Source organism: Sus scrofa, chromosome 7 (genome assembly GCF_054392235.1).
Source record: "Sus scrofa isolate SSC_HxYL_T2T_F1_AM1 chromosome 7, Sscrofa_HxYL_maternal_Yorkshire_Landrace_v2.0, whole genome shotgun sequence".
NCBI classification, from domain to species: Eukaryota; Metazoa; Chordata; class Mammalia; order Artiodactyla; family Suidae; genus Sus; species Sus scrofa.
The window spans coordinates 7,395,387-7,418,029 of NC_139389.1; the positions used below are offsets into that span (position 1 = coordinate 7,395,387).

At 46.9% G+C, this 22,643-nt stretch overlaps 1 protein-coding gene across 3 annotated transcripts in view; it reads left to right on the forward strand.

Annotated features, from left to right (window-relative positions):
- Positions 1 to 22,643, forward strand: part of LOC100152566 (N-acetyllactosaminide beta-1,6-N-acetylglucosaminyl-transferase) — a 93,780-nt gene that overhangs the window by 40,667 nt on the left and 30,470 nt on the right. For 2 of the 3 annotated variants that reach the window (XR_014809581.1, XM_005665561.4), the window contains exon 1: positions 15,079 to 16,567. The exons of the other annotated variant lie outside the window; for it this stretch is intronic. Coding sequence is in view for 1 of the 2 variants with exons in the window: in XM_005665561.4 (XP_005665618.1) it covers positions 15,643 to 16,567 (925 nt within the window). In the remaining variant the exon portion in view is untranslated. Of the gene's footprint in view, positions 1 to 15,078; positions 16,568 to 22,643 lie in introns of those variants that run through there. 3 annotated transcript variants of the gene reach the window in all.

The following is a 22,643-nucleotide window of genomic DNA, read 5'->3' on the forward strand; positions in this document are numbered from 1 at the left end:
CGCACCTCATTGGCTCAGTCTGCATTCCGTCTGTGGTGGGTGTCTGGTGACTGTCCCTCTACCTGCTCCCATCATCCCTGCCCCGCCTCTGACCCATCTTGCCAATCTTCCAAGTGGGTTGTCCGACCCGCCTGAGGGGTCTTTCTGGCCCAGGTCTCACTCTTCAAACCATTCTAAAGACACTTGACCTATTATTCTCTAAGAATAACTCCTCCAGCCTAAAAGCTTCAGTGAGTTTCAACAGCTTATTGAACGATTCAATACAAGCATCTCCACATGGCCTGTTGGGTGATGGCACATGGCCATGGGAAAGCGCATCCGGAGCACCGATTCCTTGAACTAATTCCCGCAGCTGCCTTCCCTGAAAGGGACCCACCGGAAAAACCACGCCTTGTGTTCCTGCCTTTGGTACTTTCTTCCTCTCATTCTCTTCACTTAGGTCATTTGCCTTTATTTCTCCTATTTAAATAATGGCCTGAATAGGTCTGTATTCACTGCCTTGTCATTTAGGAAGACGGCCCTGATTTTTTTCTCTATTGTACACTTTGGAAACGTTTGTTGTAATTCCCCTGTGTCATTCTATAATCTTCCTTTCATTATAATTGTGAATGTGGATATCGTATGACCTTGAATTGGCTATTATCTCTTTGGAGTCCTTTATATTTTTGGCAGCCCAATGTAGGGAACCCCCAGTGAGATAAAAATAAATACCGAATTGAGTCAAATAGAAATAATTTTTTCTGTTTGTTTGCATTTTTTGCTTTTTAGGGCCCCACCCACAGGATATGGAGGATTCCAGACTAGGGGTCGAATCAGAGCTGTAGCCACCCGCCTACACCACAGCTCACGGTGACACCAGATCCTTAACCCATTAAGTGAGGCCAGGAATCGAACCCACAACCTCAGTGTTCCTAGTCGGATTTGTTTCCACTGCACCAGGATGGGAACTCCCAAATGGAAATGATTTTTAATATGCCCCTTAGCACTGCTGCTCACTTAGCTGCAAATCACTACCCCTTCCCCATCACCACACACACACACACACACACACACACACACACACACACACACCCTAGTTCCTTTGCCAAGTCCTGTCTCATCTGCTTCAGATGTCATCTTCCATCATGTTCAGTTTTTCTGGGAATTTTCCCGAATTCCCGAATTTTTCCTTCTGCCCCAGGTCAACAGTCGTGGGACTGTTCTCCCTGTGTGTTTTTTCCAAAGCATCTTGCTCATCTGGGGAATGCTTCTCAATGCTAAGTTCATCCTGGGGTGGCCCCAGCTTAAGCTAGACTATGCTTCAATCCAAGGCTCATCTTCTGAGCTCAACCAGTGGGTACCTAACGCTGCCACGCAGCCCCAGTGAAGTAAAAGAATGGCCCAACAGCAGAGCACCCAGCTTTAAAGACTAGATCTGGGTTTTTATAGGGCTGCTTCTTTGATGGCAGGAATCCATCATTTGGTGAAGCAAATGACCCTGCTGAGAAATGTAGTGATTTTTTTTTCTGGTCTTGGTAAACAATTTGCAGTCTGAGAAAGCTGCATCCAAAGCAGCACTTACAGTAATTACTTTCCTAACTGGCCATTTTTTTATATTGATGACATTTATTTTTATCACTGTTGTTATTGACTGCTTGACTTTAGATAAAGATCTGGAAGCAATGCGGACTGAATTTAAGGTAAAGAAAGCAAACATTGAGCCATTTTTTTAACATGAACAGGAATTACACCGTTTAACACAGACCAAAGGCCATGCGTGTTTTGGAGGGAGCCTTTACTTCCAGGAAGATTTTCTTCCTTGTAGATCATAAAAGCACAGGACAACGTGACGAGCCCAATTCAGAAATTCCATGCTGCAGCTCAGATGATCACAGGTAGTTTCTAACAGAGGAAAAGTATAATTCCTTGGCCTGCCGAACGAGTTCGTACTGTGGTTTCTCAATGCCTCTCTTTCACTCATCCTCTGACCTGAATAGGACGTGACGTTCTTTCTTTTTCCTTTCTCTCCCCCCCCCCCCCCCCCGGCCATGCCTTGCAGCATGTGGAATTTACCAGGCCAGGGATCAAACCGGTGCCACAGCAGTGGCAATGCTGGATCCTTAACCCACTGAACCACCAGAGCATTCCCTGGTTTTTTGGTCCTTTAGATTCGGCACGTGAGATGGTGCAGGATGTACCTTTCTCTGCCTGACCTATTCCACTCTATATTGCCCTCAAGATCCACCCATGTTGTCATAAATGGCAAGATTTCCTTCTTTTTTTATGGCTGAAGAGCATTCCATTGCATATATATGCCACAAGAAAATGGGATACATCTTGTTTTCTTTATCTGCTCATCTACTGGCAGTACTTCAGTTGCTTCCACGTCTTGTTTATTGTAAATAATGCTGCAGTCAACACGGGGCGCACATATCTGTTTGGAGTCACTGTTTTCCTTTCCTTCGGATAGATGCCCAGACATGGAATTGTAGATCAGGTGGTAGATCTACTTTTAATTGTTTGAGGAACCTCCACCCTGTTTTCCATAGTGGCAGCACCATTTACACATTCCCTCCAGCAGGGCACAAGAATCCCCTTTCTTTCTTTCCTTTTTTTTTTTTGTTTTTGTTTTTGTTTTTGCTTTGTAGGGCTGCACCTGCGGCATATGGAAGTTCCCAGGCTAGGGATCGAATCAGAGCTGCAGCTGCCAGCTCACACCGCAGCTCACACAGCAACGCCGGATCCTTAACCCATTTGAGTCAGGCCAGGGATTGAACCCGCAACCTCAGGGTTACTAGTCAGATTCGTTTCCACTGTGCCTCAGTAGGAACTCCAAGGATCCCCTTGTGTCCACACCTTTGCCAACACTTGTTTTCTTGTCTTTTCGATAAGAGCCATTCTAATAGGCGGTATCTCCTTGTGGGGAGGTGACAGCTCCCTATGGCTTTGACATGCATTTCCCTGATTATTAGTGATGCTAAACGCCTTCCCTGTACCCGTAGGCTGTCCATGTGCCTTCTTTCCAAAAATGTCTTTTCAGTTCCTCTGCCCATTTTTAATTGAATTGTTTGGGGGTTTTTTTTGGGGGGATATTGTATAAGTTTTTAAAATATGTTTTGGATATTAACCCCTTATCAGGTATATGATTTCAAATATTTTCTCCCACTCCGTAGGGTATTTTGTTATTTCGTTGATGGTTTCTGGGCAGAAAGTATTTAGTTTGATGTGGTCCCCTTGTTTATTTCGGTTCTGTTGCTTTTGGTGTCCAAACCAAAAAAAAAAAACAACAACAACAACAAAAAAATCACCAAGACCCATGTCAAGGAGCTTACCCTCAAATGTTTTCTTCGAGGAATGTTATGGTTTCAAGTCTCACCTTCAGGTCTTTAATCCATTTTGAGTTACTTTTTGTAGATGGTGTAAGTTGGGAGCCCAGGTTCACAGGTTAGCACGTGGCTGTCCAGTTTTCCCAGAACTGTTTATTGAAGGGACTACCCTCTCCTTCTAAATATATTTACTTTGTACCCACTTGAGGGCTGTGTTTTCAGAGAACAGATGGCTGGAGGTTGTGCCGTCAAAGTCTTTGCCATGGAGCTCTGTACTTTTTATTCCCATGATATTCATTCCCCATAACCCCTCTCTCTTCTGCCAGATTTAAGATCAGAACTTGGAGTTCCCTGGAGACCTAGTGGTTAGGGATCCAGCACTGTCACTGCTGTGGCTTGGGTCACTGCTGGGGCATGGGTTCAGTTCCTACTCTAGGAAATTCCACATGCTGCTAGTGCTGCCAAAAAAGCCCGGAATTTAACTGTGAAAATATCAGAGGATGAAAACTGTGATCCTTACTAAACAAGCTGAAGATACTAAGATCCTCTCTTCTAGGTATTTCCTCCTTAGCCACCTCTTTCCTTGACCCCAATCCTCACGTAATTCTTCCTTCATTGAAAGTCCGTAATGGGAGTTCCCGTCGTGGCGCAGTGGTTAACGAATCCGACTAGGAACCATGAGGTTGCGGGTTCGGTCCCTGCCCTTGCTCAGTGGGTTAACGATCTGGCGTTGCCGTGGGCTGTGGTGTAGGTTGCAGACGCGGCTCGGATCCCACGTTGCTGTGGCTCTGGCGTAGGCCGGTGGCTACAGCTCCGATTCGACCCCTAGCCTGGGAACCTCCATATGCCGCAGAAGCAGCCCAAAGAAATAGCAAAAAAAAAAAAAAAAAAGAAAGAAAAAAAGAAAGAAAATCCGTAATGCTGGAGTTCCCATCGTGGCACACAGGAAATGAGTCCGACTAGGAACCATGAAGTTGAGGGTTTGACTCCTGGCCTTGCTCAGTGGGTTGAGGATCCGGCGTTGCTGTGAGCTGGGGTATAGATTGCACATGCGGCTCGGATCTGGAGTTGCTGTGGCTGTGCTGTAGACCAGCAGCTGCAGCTCCGATTCGACCCCTAGCCTGGGAACATCCATATGCCACAGGTGAGGCCCTAAAAAGCAAAAAGAAAAAACAAGCTCCTTGGGATTCTACAGAAAAAAAGGCCCTCCTACCTAGGACTCCAAATGCCCTCCCTTGTCCCAGGCGAAAACTGACCACCCCAGATGCTGAAGGCATTGAGTAGGCTCCTGGAGAGGCCCGTCACCTCCCTGTCTGGTTTCTCTTCTCCCAGAGAAGACGGTGGGCTGTCAGAGCTAACAGGCTCCCCACCCCACTTCCAAGTGAGTCTAAGTCTACACCCGTGTAGTCAGAATGTTTGAATGTATTTTTTCATGTTTGCTGTAAAGCTACCCGCCGCTTCCCCCACCCCCCACGATGTAAATCATTTTGTCCTCACGCCTCAGGGGTGCAGGGATACAGGTGGAAGGTCACAGAGAGTGGTTCTGCACTGCGCTTTGCAGATTTTTGATGATCCGCGTGCACCGCTCACCCAGATCGATGGTTTAAACATTTCCTCTCTTTCCAGACTGATCAGTTACCGAGCACCCCCGAGTCCATACACGGTTCAGCAGTGAGGGCTTAGGGCCGAAGGGACTTAGGCAACCCATCCCAGTTTGCCCAAGACTTTCCCAGTTTTAGCACCAAAAATCCCATGTCCTGGGAAATCCCTCAATCCTGGGCAACCTGGGACAGCTGGTTGCCCTAAACGCTGCCCTCTCATCTTCCTGCCCATCTGTCCGGTGTCTAAAGCGCCTTGGGACTGGAAACTTAGGTTCCATGGAACAGCACTGATGATTTCCTGGGGGCGGGGGAAGAACATCGAAACCACTCAGTTATGTCGGTTACAACACATCTAAGACCCACCGAAGGGTAGTAATCGAAGCTCCACTATCAGCCACGAGAGGCCAGAGCAGACCTGAGCCTACCTACTCTCTTTATAACAATGCTTCCATTGTTTTGGAGGAGAAGGGGTCATGTTTAAGGATGTCATTGAAAAGAATGGATTTTGGCACATGTAAATTTTGAATCTTACAACCATTTTAACCAGTGGGATTTGAAATGGAAAGATTTTCTCCAATTAAATACAAACACGGAGTATATCCTGGAGGCAAATTTGTTCCAGCTTTAATTTCTAGGAAAGCAGAATACCTGCTTTGGGGGATTTATCCAGAGCACTCTGCCCTAACACACTGTCTAAACTCAGGTATATGGCAGGTTCTGTGGGAAAGAAGCTGGCATGACAGTGGATTGAGTAACACTGAAAATGAGTCGATAATTTGATAGGGCTATGAAAATTAGTCGTTGGAGGAAACCCCTGTCATCTCTATTTTAAGACTCTTGTTTTCATCTCTTTGAAAACATGTAGAAGAAAAAGAGTGTCTTCCAGGTACAGATCTCTGGTAGCAACTGGACGATAAAATACTAGCTCTTAGTAGAAACATCGTCTCCTTGAAACTTCAGTTCAACAGTCAAAAAAGATGGAGGCAGAAGAGTTCGGAGGCTCTTGGTTTGAAAAGGGTGCCGGGAAAGCATCCAGATCTGGGCAGACGTGGGACACGACAGGTCTTCTCCTTATAAATATGCCATCTTTTTTTCTCAGATCAGACATTCGGGAACAGAAAAGGTGCAGAGAAAGACAAAGAGTCACTCGGTTCCTTGAAATTTAACAGCATACAGCCAACAATAAAATTTATGTATATGTGTTTGGTTTGGGGGTTTTTTTTTTTTTTTGGAGGGAGGGACACTTTGAATTAAATCTGGGCGATTAACCCCAGAGGGAAAGAAATGTGCTACCTTAAGTAGCAGTGGAAAGGAAGTAGAAAAAAAAAAGCAGTGTGACCCTGGAAAGAGAGGTTAAGCTGGGGCGAGGTTATGTGGAATTGTTTGGGGAGAGATGCAGAAGGCTTCTTGGCCAGATTTATTTTCAGAGACCTTCTGCGGCATCTTTTTAAAAACTGGGAAATGGAAGTTTCCACTGTGGCTCAATAGATTCAGTGGTGTCTCTCCAGTGCCGGGACGCAGGTTCGATCTCCAGCCTGGCACAGGATCCCGCGTTGCTGCGGCTGGCGCAGGTCATAACTGAGGTTCAAATCTGACCCCTGGCCAGGGAAGCTCCATATACCCCAGGTGGCCAGAAACCAAACAAAATTGGGGGAACAAGGTACAGGGAACCCAAGAAACTTTCTCAGGGTCACATAATAAACAATAGAGCCCTATTGAAACCCTGATGCAAAGCCTTGGTCTTGGCCGCCATGCTTATGACAGCCTTTTGGGGGTACCAGCAGGAGAGGTAACCCAGTCGGGTGCAGTTTGAAGGAACAGGCTCAAGAGGCTGCAAGTGGGAGTGAAGGCAGTTCCCTCATTCCGGGGTGTAGGGAGAGGGCAGCAGAGACTGGCACTGCCTGGGATGACGATGCCCTTGGTGGCTCCCACCTGTCCTTTGGGATCTTTTAGGTGAGAACAGGTACAGCTGTTCTGTTTCACTAAAGGTACCTAGGCAGGTGGGCAGGTGCTTGGGGTCCTCTCAGAGCCGAGTTCGGCCACAGAGAGAGATGCTGGAAGATTTGCGGAGTGCAGGGCACAGCTCGAAGCTCTATTTCTGGGAGCACCCCTTTAAACCTCTTTAGAAGGCTAGGACGGCGATGTTGCTCATGTCTGCATTTTCCAGAAGAAAGGAAACCAAGGTGAAGAGCCCGGAGCGCTGCACGCTGACCCCCCCGGAGGTACCAAAAGGGGACTGACTCCTCCTTTCACGTTTGTTCATCTCCAAAGCGCTTGCGAGGACTCTGCTATTACAAAATGTAGGCCTGAGGAACTTGATGATTATCTAGAAATGACATCAGCCAACCACCTACAGCCTGTGGACTCAGTCTGGCCTACTTTCGCACTGCCCCCAAGCTAAGAATGAGTTTACCTTTTTAGGTCGTCCTTGGAGAAATGTCTCCTCGGGTCTTTTGCCCATTTTTCCATTGGGTTGTTGGCTTTTTTGCTGTTGAGTTGTGTAAGTTGTTTGTATATTTCAGAGATGAGGCCCTTGTCAGCTGCAGCATTTGAAACTATTTTCTCCCATTCTGTACGTTGTCTTTTGGCTTTCTTTTGGGTTTCCTTTGCCATGCAAAAGCTTGTCCGTTTGATTAGGTCCCGTTGGTTTATTTTTGCTTTTATTTCTGTTGTTTTGGGAGACCGACCTGAGAAAACGTTTTTAAGGTTGCTGTCAGAGAATGTTTTGCCTCTGTTCTCTTCCGGGAGTTTGATGGTGTCTTGTCTTATCGTTAAGTCTTTCAGCTGTTTTGAGTTTATTTTTGTGCATGGCGTGACAGTGTGTTCCAGTTTCATTGATTTTACATTTTTAAATGGATGGGAAAAAAGTCAAAGGAAGACTATTTTTATGGCATGAAAATGATATGAGGGAGTTTCCTGGTGGCTTAGCAGATTAAGGACCTAGCAGTGTCACTGCTATGTCTTTGGTTACATCTGTAGAGTTACATCTTCACAGACCTCAGGCGCTCCAAAAAACAAAAAAAGAAAGAAAGAAAGAAAGAAAGAAAAGAAAGAAAGAAAGAAAAGAAAAGAAAATGATACGATATTGAAATATCAGTGTCCATAAATAGAGCTTTAGCAGGACACAGCCACACACTGTTACAAACACAGTAACAGAGTTGAATGGTTGCCTCAGAAAACAAATGGTTCACAAGCCAAAATATGTACTACCTGGCCTTTTACCGAAAAAGCATTGCTAGCTGATGTCGAAGCATGTGAAAAAGATATTGGCTTCACTTTCTTTCGGAAAAAGTTTTGTCAGAATTGTGAGCTTCCTAGATAATTTAAAACCTACCCTTTTGTGCACAAAACAGTTAATTAAAAAAAAAGTAATTTGAATAAACATTTCAGAAAAGCCTTTTTACGTAGAATGTGTGGCATATATGTACAATATGTGTAGTAATACCCCTAGATTTCTGTTTTACTAAATATTAGTACTCCGCTTGCTTTCACCCCCAAAACAGTGGGTCGGCCAAGTGTTGTCAGAGATTGTCACAGTTTTCAAGCCATCGTATTAACTTATTTGATAGCTGTAACCACCAGATGTATTGATGACAGGAATAAAGGGGTCAGTGAGCAGCATGAAGCCGGTCATCCTTTAATTGAATGACCTTGCACTGCTCGACTCTTTGGAGTCTTTCTTTTCTTTTTAACTGAAGTATAGTTGATTTACAATATTGTGTTAGTTTCAGGTGTACAGCAAAGTGATTCAGTTACCGTTTTGTTTTGTTTTGTTTTTTTCCAGGTTATTTTCCACTATGGATTATTACAAGGTGTTGAATATAGTTCCTTGTGTTAGAAAGTAAATCCTTGTTGCCTATCTATTTTGTGTGCGGTAGTGTTTATCTGTTAATCTCATACTCCTACTTCTCCTTGGGTAACCATACATTAGTTTTGGGGTTGTTTTTTGTTTTTTTTCTTTTTAGGGCTGCACCCACAGCCTATGGAGGTTCCCAGGCTAGGGATCGAATCAGAGCTACAGCTGCTGGCCTACACCACAGCCACAGCAACACGGGATCCAAGCCTCATGTGCGACCTACACAGCAGCTCACAGCAACGCCAGATCCTTAACCCACTGAACAAGGCCAGGGATGGAACCTGTGTCCTTGTGGATAATAGCTTCGTTTCTGCTGAGTCATGATGGGAACCCCACCATAAATTTGTTTTCTATGTCTGTGAGTGTGTTTCTGTTTTGTTTATAGATTCATTTGTCTTATTTTTTTAATTCCATATATGAATGATAGCCTATTTGTCTTTGACTTAATTCACCTAGCATGGTAATCTCTAAGTCCATCCGTACTGCCGCAGATGATAATATTTCATTCTTTTTTTACAGCTGAGTAATATTCCAGTGTGTGTGTGTGTGTGTGTGTGTGTGTGTGTGTGTGTGTGTGTACACCGTGAGCCAGTCATCTGTTGGCGGGCACCTGAGTTGCTTCGGTGTCTGGGCTACTGCAAATAGTGCTGCAGTGAACACTGGGCTGCATGTGTCTTTTCAAATGCGAGTGTCCATCGTTTCTGGTATCTACCCAGGAGTGGAATGGCTGGATCGTTTGGTAGCTCTGTTTTCAATCTTTTACAGAAACATTTGCTGTTTTCCTTGAACCTATTTCACTCTCGGGCTCTCACCTCTTGCCGACAAAAGTGCCGAAGAACCAGTTCTACACTTTCGCTTCTAATTTGTGACCTCTTCCCTGCTTAGATCAGAGAGAGTTTGTTATGATTGTGTCTAAACCGGGACTGAATAAGCTAAGCCTCCAGAGGGGTTCAAATGCCTGAGCTCTGATGCTTAAACCAAAGCATCCTGAGGCCCAGGACAGTCTTCAGGGTGCAGTGTGTGTGAGTGTACACTTGGGTCTTAAAAATATGCTGACTGCTTGATAACATTGAAAAAAGTTGGGGAGTTCCCGTCGTGGCGCAGTGGTTAACGAATCCGACTAGGAACCATGAGGTTTCGGGTTCGGTCCCTGCCCTTGCTCAGTGGGTTAACGATCCGGCGTTGCCGTGAGCTGTGGTGTAGGTTGCAGACGCGGCTCGGATCCCGAGTTGCTGTGGCTCTGGCGTAGGCCGGTGGCTACAGCTCCGATTCAGCCCCTAGCCTGGGAACCTCCATATGCCGAGGGAGCGGCCCAAGAAATAGCAACAACAAAAGACAAAAAAGACAAAAAGACAAAAAAAAAAAAAAGTGAAAAGAGTTTGGAATTTTTTTTTTTTATAAAGTTCAGATTTATCACTCTTAAAACATCTGAATAACTGGCAGCGCTGGTCCCGTGACTCCACAAGGCATTCACTGCTGGCATTAAGAAGGAGCTGCTTGCTTGCGTTAGGTGGAGCCAACCAAAGGCTCTTCCCCACGGTCCGTGCCCTCCCTCCATGTCCCCAACACCCTGGCACACGTTAGCTGCCCCTTGCAAACTCAGCAGCCCTGTTTGCCCTCCCTCCACCAGCTTCACTGACCTTTTTGCTAACCTGCCTGCACCTGTTTGAGCGTGTGGATCCAGTCCACAATGTGTGGTCATTATTTTTATTTTTATTTTTTTGTACTTTTTTTTAAATTACTCAAATGAATTTATCACATCTGTAGTTGTGTAATGATCATAACAATCTGATTTCACAGGATTTCCATCCCACAGCCCAAGCACATCTCCCCACTCCCCCAAACTGTCTCCTCTGGAGACCATAAGTTTTTCAATGTCTGTGAGTCAGCATCTGTTCTGCAAAGAAGTTCCGTCTGTCCTTTTTCAGAGTCCACATGTCAGTGAAAGCATTGGATGTTGGTGTCTCATTGTATGGCTGACTTCACTTAGCATGATAGTTTCTAGGTCCATCCATGTTGCTAAGAATGCCAGTATTTCATTCTTTTTAATGGCTGAGTAATATTCCCTTGTGTATATGTATGTGGTCATTATTTTGGTTGCTGGGAGATCTTTTCTGGTTTACCTTCTGGGTCTTGCTGGTGGCCAAAGTGCTTGAGGTTGACAGACTGACAACCAGCACCTTTGATGGGAAGCAGGATGGGGTCACCTGGACGGAGGTTGGAGGACCCAGCAAAAAACCTTGCCTCGGTTCAGTAGCCGGTAATTGTGCCCAAAGAAGCAGTCAGAGGTAGGGGAGGAAGCTAAGGACTTGGGAACAGATCCGTCCAGATCGTAACCCCACCCACCCCTGCAAGAAGGCATTTGCATTTGCCCCCCATAGCCCAACTGGGGTGAATGCACGGCGCAAACAAGGTTAATGAGAACTAAAAGTGACTATAGGGACGAAAAGATCCCATCGTAGTCTCCAAAAACCTCCAGAGAGCCTAGCTTTTTGCTTTAATGTCTGAGCTGAAATAATTCTGTGTTCTCAGCAGCTGTCCCTGTGCTGCCCCCAGGACTGTGGCAGTAAAGGTTATCCTGGGGCAGAGGGAGGCAGAGAGCGCCCCAAAATGTCCACTTGATGACCGTTTTCGATACGTTAAGCCAACTAGAGTGAACAGAGCAGAAATCCTGTCCTGATTGGAAGTGAATCGCTTAGCCTGCCCAGTTATGCGCTGGAAGAAAATGCCTGTTCAGTTGCCACAGATACCAGGCAAAACAAACCTCCTGCCGCGCCAAGCACTAAAAAAAGAATCGCGCCCTATCGCTGGCTGTTCATCTAAATCAGTGTAAATAACTAAGGCAGAGCAGACTGGAGCAGGGCTTTGGGGTCCTGCTGTTCTGAACTGTAAATCACGCTGCACTCCTGCTCATTGGCAACCGCTTTGACTAGATCACGATTAAAGGTTTGTTGGGTTTGCTTCAGCATCCGACCTGAGCTCCTTATTGAAGGGTTGAGGATCTAAAGCAAAGAGGAGAAAAACCAACCGAACCTGCAGTGAGAGCAGGTCTTCTCTCTTCTCTCTGCCTTCCCTCCCGGCTCTGCATACTTTGCAGAAAAAGGAGCAGCTCTAGTAAGAATGAAAGGAAGTCAAACCCTCAAAACAAACTGTTCAGTACTTCCCTTTCAGCACCTGCATTTCCCTCCCTCCCCAGGGTGAAGGGAGACAGTGATGGGAAAGGAAGAGTGAACTCTAACCTTCCCTCTTTTATGATTTTGTTTTTTGGGTTTTTTTGCTTTTGCTTTTTAGGGCTGCACCTGCAGCATATGGAAGTTCGGGGCTAGAGGTTGAATCAGAGTTGCTGCTGCAACCTGCACAACAGCCACACCAACTGGGGATCCAAGGCATGTTGCAACCTACACCACAGCTCATGGCAATGCCAGATCCTTAACCCACTGAGCAAGGCCAAGGTTCGAACCCAAGTCCTCATGGATACTAGTCTGGTTTGTCACCCCTGAGCCACGATGGGAACTCTTAACCTTCCCTCTTTTAGAGTAGCAATAACTCAACCCAATTAAAAGCCTTAAGAAAATAAATGCTTTTTTTTTTTCCTTTTCTATTATTAGTAAACAGAAATCAAAAGATCGGTTCCTTAACAGGGTCAAAAACATTGGCTATTTTTCAAAAGGGAAACAACAGCAGAACAATCACTAATGCTTATTGAACTTATATAAGCAGATATAAACTGAACTAGAGCTGTCTCTTTTAGGAGTTCCCTGGCAGCCCAGTGGTTAAGGATCCAGCATTTATTTTCTTAAGGCTTTTAATTGGGTTGAGTTATTGACCCAAGCCACTGCAGTGACACCATTTCAATCCCTGGACTAGGAATTCTGCAAGCCATGGGCGTGGCCAACAACAACAGCAAAGAATTATCTGATTTAATGTTTTCATCTTTTTTTTTTTTTTGTCCTTTTAGGGCCACACCCACAGCATATGGAGAGTCCCAGGCCAGGGGGCAAACTGGAGCTGGAACAGCCACAGCAGCACAGGATTCAAGCCATGTCTGTGATCTACACCACAGCTCATGGCAACTTGGGATCCCAAACCCCCGAGCAAGACCAGGGATCAAACCTGCCTCATCATGGATGCTAGTCAGATTCGTTTCCTCTGAGCCACAACAGGAACTCCTGACAATGTTTTTAACGATCATGTGAAATAGGAACTATTGTTATTTTCCATCTGGCAAACAAAGAAACTGGCACTTAGAGAGGTTAAGGAACTACCCTGCTGGTACAGCTGGTTAGTGACCAGCTCGGATCTGAAACCAACTAGACTGGCTCTGGTATCTGGACCAGTGAGCTGCAGATTTAAGGCTCTGACTTCTACTATCCAGCCAAATGACCTTAAAAAAAATATTTGTATCGGGCTTAGTTTCCTCATCTGTAAAATACAGGGTTGTGCTAGGTGATCTTTGAGATCCCTGCCAACCCTTTGGGTCCCCCTCTAAATCAATATCTGTCAGGTTGGCTGGCGGGGGGGGAATTGCACAACCTAAAAGTTGAACACTCTGAGGACTTCACGCCAGGAGACAGCCTCACAGATGGGTTCAAGGGACTGCTCCGTAGCAGCAAGGGAGTTTTTGCAACAAGGACCGGGTAGTCCAAACATGAGCAGACTATTGTTAATTAAAGAAAACCAGGGAGTTCCCATTGTGGCACAGCGGAAACGAATCTGACTCGTATCCATGAGGATTCACGATCGATCCCTGGCCTTGCTCAGTGGGTTAAGGATGGGTGTTGCTATGAGCTGTGGTGTAGGTCACAGAAGCAGCTTGGATCCCGAGTTGCTATGGCCATGGTATAGGCTGGCAGCTGTAGCTCCAACTGGACCCCTAGCCTGGCAGATGCAGCCCTAAAAAGCAACAAAAGAAAGAGAGAGGGAGAAAGATGAAAGAAAGGAAGGAAGGAAGAAAGAAAACCAGGTATCTCAAGGAATTTAATGCTTTTCTATGTATGGGGAAATGCAAAAGTCTGGGTTCATTGAAATCATTGATTTGATATGCATGCACCACCGTATCTTGGGCCGGTGTCCTGTGCTTTCCCACCCGAGTGTCCTCAGGGGGAACCGCTGGGCCGGGGGGTCGGGTTTGGGGGAGACTGCAGTGGCTGATGGCTTGGTGGTACGCATCTTGTTTCCATCCTGAGGTCCCTCGGGGCTCACTGTCAGGAGTAGTTGTCATGCGATGGCTCGATGGCAGCAGCATCCTTGGTTTCCTGCTGTTGCGGGCCACACTCTTCATTCTCAGCCACACCCATGCTACTGCTGTCATTTTGAGTCCAGTGAACTGTGGAAAGCAAAGTGCTGGCACGTGATGGGAAGAGGGCAGGGCGCTTGCTCTTTAGATACCACGGTCTTCCTAACAGGAGCAGTTGCTCCAGGTGCCACATCGTGCCCGGACAGGTAGACTAGCTGGGTGACTGCTGGAATGAGATGGGAGGGGGGCCACTTGTAGCTCCTGGGGCTGCCACAGTTGGTCTGTTAGTTAGTGGGACCAGTAACTTTCCCCCAGAAGCTCCTTACCACCTGCCTTCATCTGCAGCACGCCCCCACGTTTGCTGATTTGCTGGCGGCACCAGCACAGGTGAGCTATGAGAACCCCTCTGTAATGTGATCAGACCTGCTGGGCTTCTTCTCCCGCCTCCCCTGCATTACACTGACTGAGACTTCCAGGAATTTCCGCCACAGCTCTGAAGACTTTTGTCCTTTCTTCTTCAGAGTAAGGAAGTGGGAGAGGAGGTGGGGTGGAAAGGAGAATCCTTTGCCTTCTACCAAATGACCTCAAATCGGAAGATGTCGGGCTTTTAAAAAGACCCAGTGGCTCCTCACTCCACATTCGGTAGATAATACTGTGTGAAGAGCTCAAGTTATCTGAAGCTCTGTGTGAAATGGGAACCAGCCTTTGCTGTCTGGGAGCAATGCCAATCACCGTTCTCCCTGGCAGGCCACCGAAGATGTGTTTATTTCATGTACGACCCTTTAAAGTTAAAAGTCACTCCTAGATTCCTTCTGCCGCCATCTCACGCCCCCGCGAGTGTAATTCTTATTTCCCTCTGTCCATAGCCAGTCCAGGGAAGTGCGATGTGCTATGTAAAATCATCAGAAATTGTCTGACTTAACCCAGCGAACAGCCCCCCCACCATCAGCCTTCCCCCCCCACCCCGCGATAGTCTTCTTCTTGGGCGTGTTGCAAGGGGGGTTGTCCTTAGCTGTGTCTGTGTATGCCCAGAGGTAGAGATAACCCTGAAATGAAAACAAGGGGGCCGCCCAACAGGAAGAGAAATCAAGCGGAGGAACAGCAGTCCGAAGGCTGTGGGTTCCAAGCCCGGCTAGCAGGCTGCGGGGCTCGCCAGCAAGAGCAGAACCACTTCTAGGGCGCAGGCAAGGTGCAGGCGTGAGCCCAGCAGCGCGATCAGAAGAGCTTGGAGGGAGGGGGGCGGAGTGAGGCCGGAGAAACCGCCCCGGCGAAAGGAGCCGTCCTTCCAGACCAGAAGGCAATTTGCTACGATCCTCTGGCGTCTTGGATGCAAATGAGACGGGCTTCCTGGAGGCGGGGCCGAGCCCGGCGCGCTCCGCCGGCCGCGGCGATTCCGCACCGGAGGCCCGAAGACCAGGGCGCGCGCGAGAAGCATCTCTGGCCCGTCGCCGAACCAACGAGGATGGCCGCGACCCCGAGGCAGAGGATACATGAGGATTGAAGGACCCCGGGAAAAGAAACCCCTCTGGAAAAGCTGTTGAAATTCAAGTCTGGGCAAAGAGGTCGCTTCAGCCTGGTGGTTTCGGGCACCGATCGTTTCTCAGTCCTTGGAAAGAGATTCCTTCCCCGGGGAAGTGAAAAATAATGAACTTTTGGAGGTATTGCTTTTTTGCCTTCGCTGTGTTCAGTGTGGGTGTTTTGGTGATACTTTACAATAGCCAACTGAGCCCGCCGAAAACTTTCGGGAAACTGAATGGTTCCAGTGAAAGGGATTTGAAAATCCATGCCTGTAATTGCGCCTTGGAAGATAAGCCATCCTTTCTGTGGGAAAAGACTTTGACGTCAGGGGTGGGAAGTGCCCCCTGCAAGGACTACCGGATCCAGAGTCACTACATCACAAGCCCCCTGTCCAAAGAAGAAGCTGCCTTCCCTTTGGCATATGTCATGGTCATCCATAAGGACTTTGACACTTTCGAAAGGCTCTTCAGGGCTGTCTATATGCCCCAGAATATCTACTGTGTCCATGTGGATGAGAAAGCCACCTCCGAGTTTAAGAAGTCCGTGTGGCAGTTACTGAGTTGCTTCCAGAATGCTTTTCTTGCTTCAAAGATAGAGCCCGTGGTCTACGCAGGAATTTCCAGGCTCCAGGCGGACCTGAACTGCCTGGAAGACCTTCTAGCTTCTGAAGTCCCGTGGAAATACGCCATCAACACCTGCGGGCAGGACTTCCCCCTGAAAACCAACAGGGAGATCATTCAGTATCTGAAAGGATTTAAAGGGAAAAACATCACCCCAGGGGTGCTGCCCCCCGATCATGCTATTAAGCGGACGAAATATGTCCACCAAGAGCACTTAGGCAAAGAGGGCTCTTTTGTGAAAAACACTAATGTTTTGAAACCCCCCCCTCCACATCAGCTGACCATCTACTTTGGCACCGCCTATGTGGCGCTTACCCGGGAGTTTGTCAACTTTGTCTTCCAAGACCAAAGGGCCATTGATCTACTCCACTGGTCCAAAGACACCTACAGCCCTGACGAACACTTCTGGGTGACGCTTAATAGGATTCCAGGTAGGTACGAATTTCCATCCCCATTTTTTTCTTATTCGTAGGTTGAATTTGCCAACATTTAGCTCCTCTTGGAAATTATTGCGGAAACAAAAATTAAATGCCCAGAAAGCGACTGGTTTGCTTGCTTTTTTAGTGACAGTTTCGTGACAGCTCTTCTGTCTTAGAACTGCGCGATGTAGCTTTCTAAGTCTGCCAGGCTGCAGGACTTGTAGCAAAGCTACCTTTGATCTCGAATCACATGGTAACTGACTTTTAGCTCTGGATTTTTTTTTTTTAATTGAGGGATGATTGACATATGCAATAGCTCAATCTTTTGAATAAATGCCTTTCATAGTCTTTGATAAGCATGGCTGTAAGGTAATGGTTTTGAATAAGCCTTCCAGAATTTGAGTTAAAATAGATAGTGTTTCTTTCAGAGGCTGTTACTCAGTTTTACTTGGAGGCTCAAAGTTCACCGGGCAGTTTTCGGCATCTTTGAATCTTCTTTGGATGTTTACGGATGATCACTGTGGCTCAAACGTCTCTAGTCTTAGACCTGAACAAGGGCTCAGGTTTCAACAGACTTGGTTCAATAAGTTTAGTCTGATGTTTTACTGCCTGGAAGAATAGGTAACTAACAAAGAGTTGAAACAAAGAGATACAAGAGATCTTAATCAGAGGGGATCCAAAGTCAATTCTCAATTTTTTTTTTTTTTTTTTTTTTTTCTGTTTAGGGTTGCACCCTCAGCCTATGGAAGTTCCCAGGCTAGGGGTCAAATTGAAGCTGTAGCCGTTGCTGCAGATCCTTTACCCACTGGGCAGATTCGTTGCCACTGAGCCACGACGGGAACTCCCAATTCTCAATATTTAAATCCTGTTTTCTTCTGAGATAGTCCCATTTGCAGCCTCTTGTTTTTGTGTCCTGTGAGGTCTTTTCCAGTGTTGGTGATCATTTGGGGCCAAGGAACAGGGGCAGAAAACAGCACCACATTTCTCTATTGGATTCAAGACTGGATTTCTCTTCAAAATTCTCTTTCCCCTATGCTGTCTGGCAGGACCTGTGCGACCTGCAGGGCTTCTGGTGATGTCCCAGTGCACTCATTTCCACTCTTGTGCCAGCTGGGCTGTGGGTGTCAGCCCTGTGGGGAGGTGACCCCATGCCAGCCATGGGTGAAACACTCCCTGCTCTTGCTTGTCGTGTCCTCACTGTTGACGTGTATGAGTGCTGTTCATGTCATACCTGAAAGTAGACTCAGAGCAATTATGAGTTCGCAGTCACTCCGCATGCCTAAGGGCTCACCTAGAGGGGAGCTCCCTGAAACCTACTGAGAGTGGGCAGAAAAGGGACCAGCACGGCAGCTGGGGACAGAGGCGTGCCATCCCCTGAGCAACTTAAGCTCAGACCCACGAGGTTAACAAAGCCTTGCAGGAGGGGAGTCCCAGTGTACGGAGCTTCTCCGGATCATTCACAAGTAACGATGCCAGACACGGTAAACACTCCATACGTGGCGTCTGATGCTGTTTTTGTTAATACCGTTGGCACCAGATGTATGTTCTCCATCACCCCTTTTAATTATGAGAAGAAAGAGTCGCGTCATCCTCATGAACAGAGGACGACAAGGAGGCTTAGAAAGAGCGAAGCGATGCGCTATCAAAAGGCAGAGCCGGGGCCTGACCCTGCATTTGAAGTGTTTCTCTTGCCCCAGGAAAAGAAATAATTCCCCCCCGCCCCCGCCGCTGAGTATTTAAAGCAAATTCCCTGCAGAACCCCAGAGAGGTGAAAAGATGAGTTTAGGAGAAAAAAATGCAGAGGACCATGGACCTAAGCTCCCCCTGACTGCTTTAAGCTGGAAGTAAGGTTAGTGGAGTTATGGAGAAGGGAGTGTGTGTGTGTGTGTGTGTGTGTGTGTGTGTGTGTTGGAAGCAGAGATGCTCAGCAGGTGCCCCGGTGCCAGCGGCAGCCCTAGGAAGTTGTCCTTTTCGGAACCCACTGCCACAGCCCACCCAGAGCCTCTGTGCCCGCCTCCCCAGCCCCCACGGAGAGCAGGCTTTGGTCCAGCTCTCCCTTCTCTGACCAGTAGAAATGGGAAATATTCCTCAGGTAATGTGTTCACAGAGGCTGGGGGGTGAAAAGCCACCGGGCTGACGTTGAACCTAATCCTTATTCCAAAAACAAAAGAAAACGCAGTATCTGGAGGACGCTGTCTTCACACAGAATAGAAGTCTTCAAAAATAATCATCATAATAATAGAACATTTTGACATTTTCACATCGTGTTTCCTTTCTTTCTTTCCTTTCTCTTTCTTTCTTTCTTTCCTCGCCATGCCTGACGCATTCAGAAGTTCCCAGGCCAAAGATCGAACCCTGTGACCCAAGCCACAGCAGTGACAACCCCAGACCCTTAACCAGCTAAAGCCACCAGGGAACTCCATTTTTGAAATTTCTATTTTCAGCAGTCAACAAATATTTTGCTTCGTGGTGGCAGGCACTCTTCTGTGAACTGAGGGTGGCCCTGGAAGCAGACGGATATGACTTTATGAAATTTAAGTTTTGAGATTAGAATGTTTGAATATAAAGTTTAGTGACTCTAGTGTATTGGTATGTTGAGCTAATTTTCCTCCACTCCAGCTGCTCACGGTGTTGTGTGGTTTTTTTTCTTCTGAATAGCCATCCCTCTTTTGGAAACATTTTTTAAAAGTAAGATTAAAAAAAAAAAACAAAACAAACAAGAAATATATTCACAAGTTTCAAAAATTTTAAATGTTGCGGTTCATTAGCTCCTGGTATCACTGCTTCCTTATATATTCTTCCAGAGATATTTTATGAAGTCTATAGGCAATAAAACTAATGAAACGGTACCTATATATATTTTTTAAGTTCATCGCAAAAATGTACAAAAAATGGCCCTTATTCAGGCACCCTATTATCTAGGTGAGAAAAAAGTACAAGATGTTTTCATTCATTCATTCTTTTCTTTCTTTCTTTCATTTCTCCTTTCTTTCCTTCTTTCGTCTTATTTATTTATTTATTGGCTGCACCTACAGCATGTGGAAGTTCCCCAGGCAGGGGTCAAATCTGAGCCACAGCAGTGCCAATGCCGGATCCTTAACCTGCTGAGCCACCGGGGAACTTCTTGTTCCCTTGCTTAAAGCTTTACAATGACTTTTCCTTATGTTGAGTGTCCAGTTGAAGCTTTTTTTTTTTTTTTTTGCTATTTCTTGGGCCGCTCCCTCGGCATATGGAGGTTCCTAGGCTAGGGGTTGAATCGGAGCTGTAGCCACCAGCCTACGCCAGAGCCACAGCAACGCGGGATCCGAGCCGCGTCTGCAACCTACACCACAGCTCACGGCAACGCCGAATCGTTAACCCACTGAGCAAGGGCAGGGACCGAACCCGCAACCTTATGGTTCCTAGTCGGATTCGTTAACCACCGCGCCACGACTGGAACTCCGAGTTGAAGCTTTTAATGTGGCATGGCCCTCCATCCCTCTCTACCTCGACTTCTTTTTACCTGATACCGCGTGCTTTATGTTCCAGCAACGGCTTGGTCCTACACACTTTTGCAATTGTCACTTAACATTTTTTGAGTGGATGCAGTTCCAGCTGTGGCACAATGGGATTGCAGCATCTGTGCTAGGACACAGGTTCGATCCCCGACCCCGCACAGAGAGTTAAGGATCCGGCATTGCTGCAGTTGCAGCTCAATATGCCACCGGGCAGCCACAAAAAAAAAAAAAAAAAAAAAAAAAAAAATTGGAGGGGGTTGGACTTTTTTTATAGTGTCTTCTCTAGGATACCCTTCCTACCTATCTGACTAATCCCATTCACCCTTTGTAACTCACCTTGGAGGTCACCTCCTCCAGACGCCATCCCTGATAACCTGCCTCCCAGGTGATTGGGTCTCCAACTCAGGGCTCTCCCGTGCGCCAGGTCACTCCTGCCAGTGTAGAATTCAGCTGCCTGCTAAGTGAAATCCTCCTCTGCCCTCCCTGCTCCGTGTGGAGGTTCTCTAAGGGTGAGAAAGGTGACATCCATTTGTATCTTCCCCATCACTGCCCCACATGCATCCTGTCGCTGTGCCTGATTTGCAGTTAGGAGACAGCTAGAGATTAGAATGTTTGGGAGTTCCCGTCGTGGCGCAGTGGTTAACGAATCCGACTAGGAACCATGAGGTTGCGGGTTCGGTCTCTGCCCTTGCTCAGTGGGTTAAGGATCCGGCGTTGCCGTGAGCTGTGGTGTAGGTTGCAGACGCGGCTCGGATCCCGTGTTGCTGTGGCTCTGGCGTAGGCCGGTGGCTACAGCTCCAATTGGACCCCTAGTCTGGGAACCTCCATATGCCGCGGGAGCGGCCCAAAGAAATAGCAAAAAGACAAAAAAAAAAAAAAAAAAGAGATTAGAATGTTTGAATATAAAGTTTAGTGACTTTATATTGTGGGTTGGGTCCGGGGAGGCCTGGATAGAGATCAAAGGGTGATGAACCCTCTACCGGAGGTGGGTGGGTGGGAGTCATTTTTGATGGTCAGGATTAGAGAAACGGTGGATAAGATATGGCTTGAAGGTATGATTGCATCATAGCTAGGCCAACAAACGCTACGGGTACGCATAAAGCTATCCAGTGATACCTTGGAGAGTTAGCAAGAGCTCCTCGAGAATGTGAATAGGGCAGAGTCCTTCCTTAGAAAATCTGCTCTCCAGGTAGCCAACCTGAGCCCATCATTGGATGGCATCTGATGGCAAGAGAAACACCTTATGTGGTCGCCTCCAGGTAGTTTCTGCCTGACCTGCACCTGCCTCTCCCCACCTCTGAGTTTCTCCCACAGCTTGGCACTTATCCAGCCCTGCTGTCTGTCCCATTCCTGGCCCACTCCCGGTTCATGGGGTGGGCTGCTTCTGTCTGAATTTGACCTGGAGTGTCTAGCTATTGGCTTGGGAAAAAAATAAATCGGGAGCATGAGGAAATGAAAGACAACAATAGAAAGAAACTTGAAACATTTCTCCAGGTGTAGCTCTCAGCAAAGGTCAACACCGAGCCGTTGGGAAGGTATGTGTCCGCTCCAGAAAGTTTACAGGGGCCTTACACCTGGGTGTGGCCGGATCAGCCCCAGACTTTTTCAAAGTATGCATTGTGTTCTCTGCAGCTCAGTTCAAACTTGAGTTCAGTTCCTAGCGCCACAAAGGGTGCATTTTGGGTTGTACAGTGACTGAGATTTATGAACACGGATCGATTGGTATCATCATGTTTGTATGAACATCATTAAAGCATTCAGGTTTATGGCAAAGCTTTTTTTTTTTTTTTTTGGTATCCAGATGACATTACACCGGCACTTACTCAGGCAATATGGAGATAAAATTCTTCTTCTTCTTTTTTGGCTGTGGCACCAGTGGCTTGATGTGGGATCTCAGTTCTCAGACCAGGGATTGAACCCTGGCTGTGGCAGTGAAAGTGCCAAATCCTAACCACTAGACCACCAGGGAACTCCGAGAAATTCTGATTGAAGGAGGAATGACACAAAACAGCTACTTCCTTGGGTTCCTGTCCATTGAACAGAGGTTTTAAATGAAATCATTTTGGTAGGGCCAGATAGTATTAAAATACACGTGATAAATTTGGACATGATTTTCAAAATATGGTATTAGTGATGCAGGTCTGTTTGGTTTGTCTTTCCTCTTAGGTAAAGCCTCTAGGCTCTTGGTGGGACGGTAATCTGGGTGAGGTCATTAAAGGATTTTAATCTGCAGTGTAGCCTGGCCTTTGAGTGCCTAGGCTGGTAAGTACTGATAAGTCGTAAGAGGCCGAGCTCCTGGTAGAGCAACCCGGACAGGCTACAGGATATTTGCGTAATTAAACCATACTGAAGCTATGGCTTTTTTTTTTTTTTTTTTTTTTTTTTTTTGCTTTGTAGGGCCACACCTGTGTCATATGGAGGTTCCCAGGCTAGGGGTCGAATCGGAGCTATAGCTGCCAGGCTACGCCACAGCCTCAGCAACTTGGGATCCTAGCCACATCTGCAAGCTACACCACAGCTCATGGCAACGCTGGATCCTTAACCCACTGATAGAGGCCAGGCATCGAACCTGCGTCCTCATGGATGTCAGA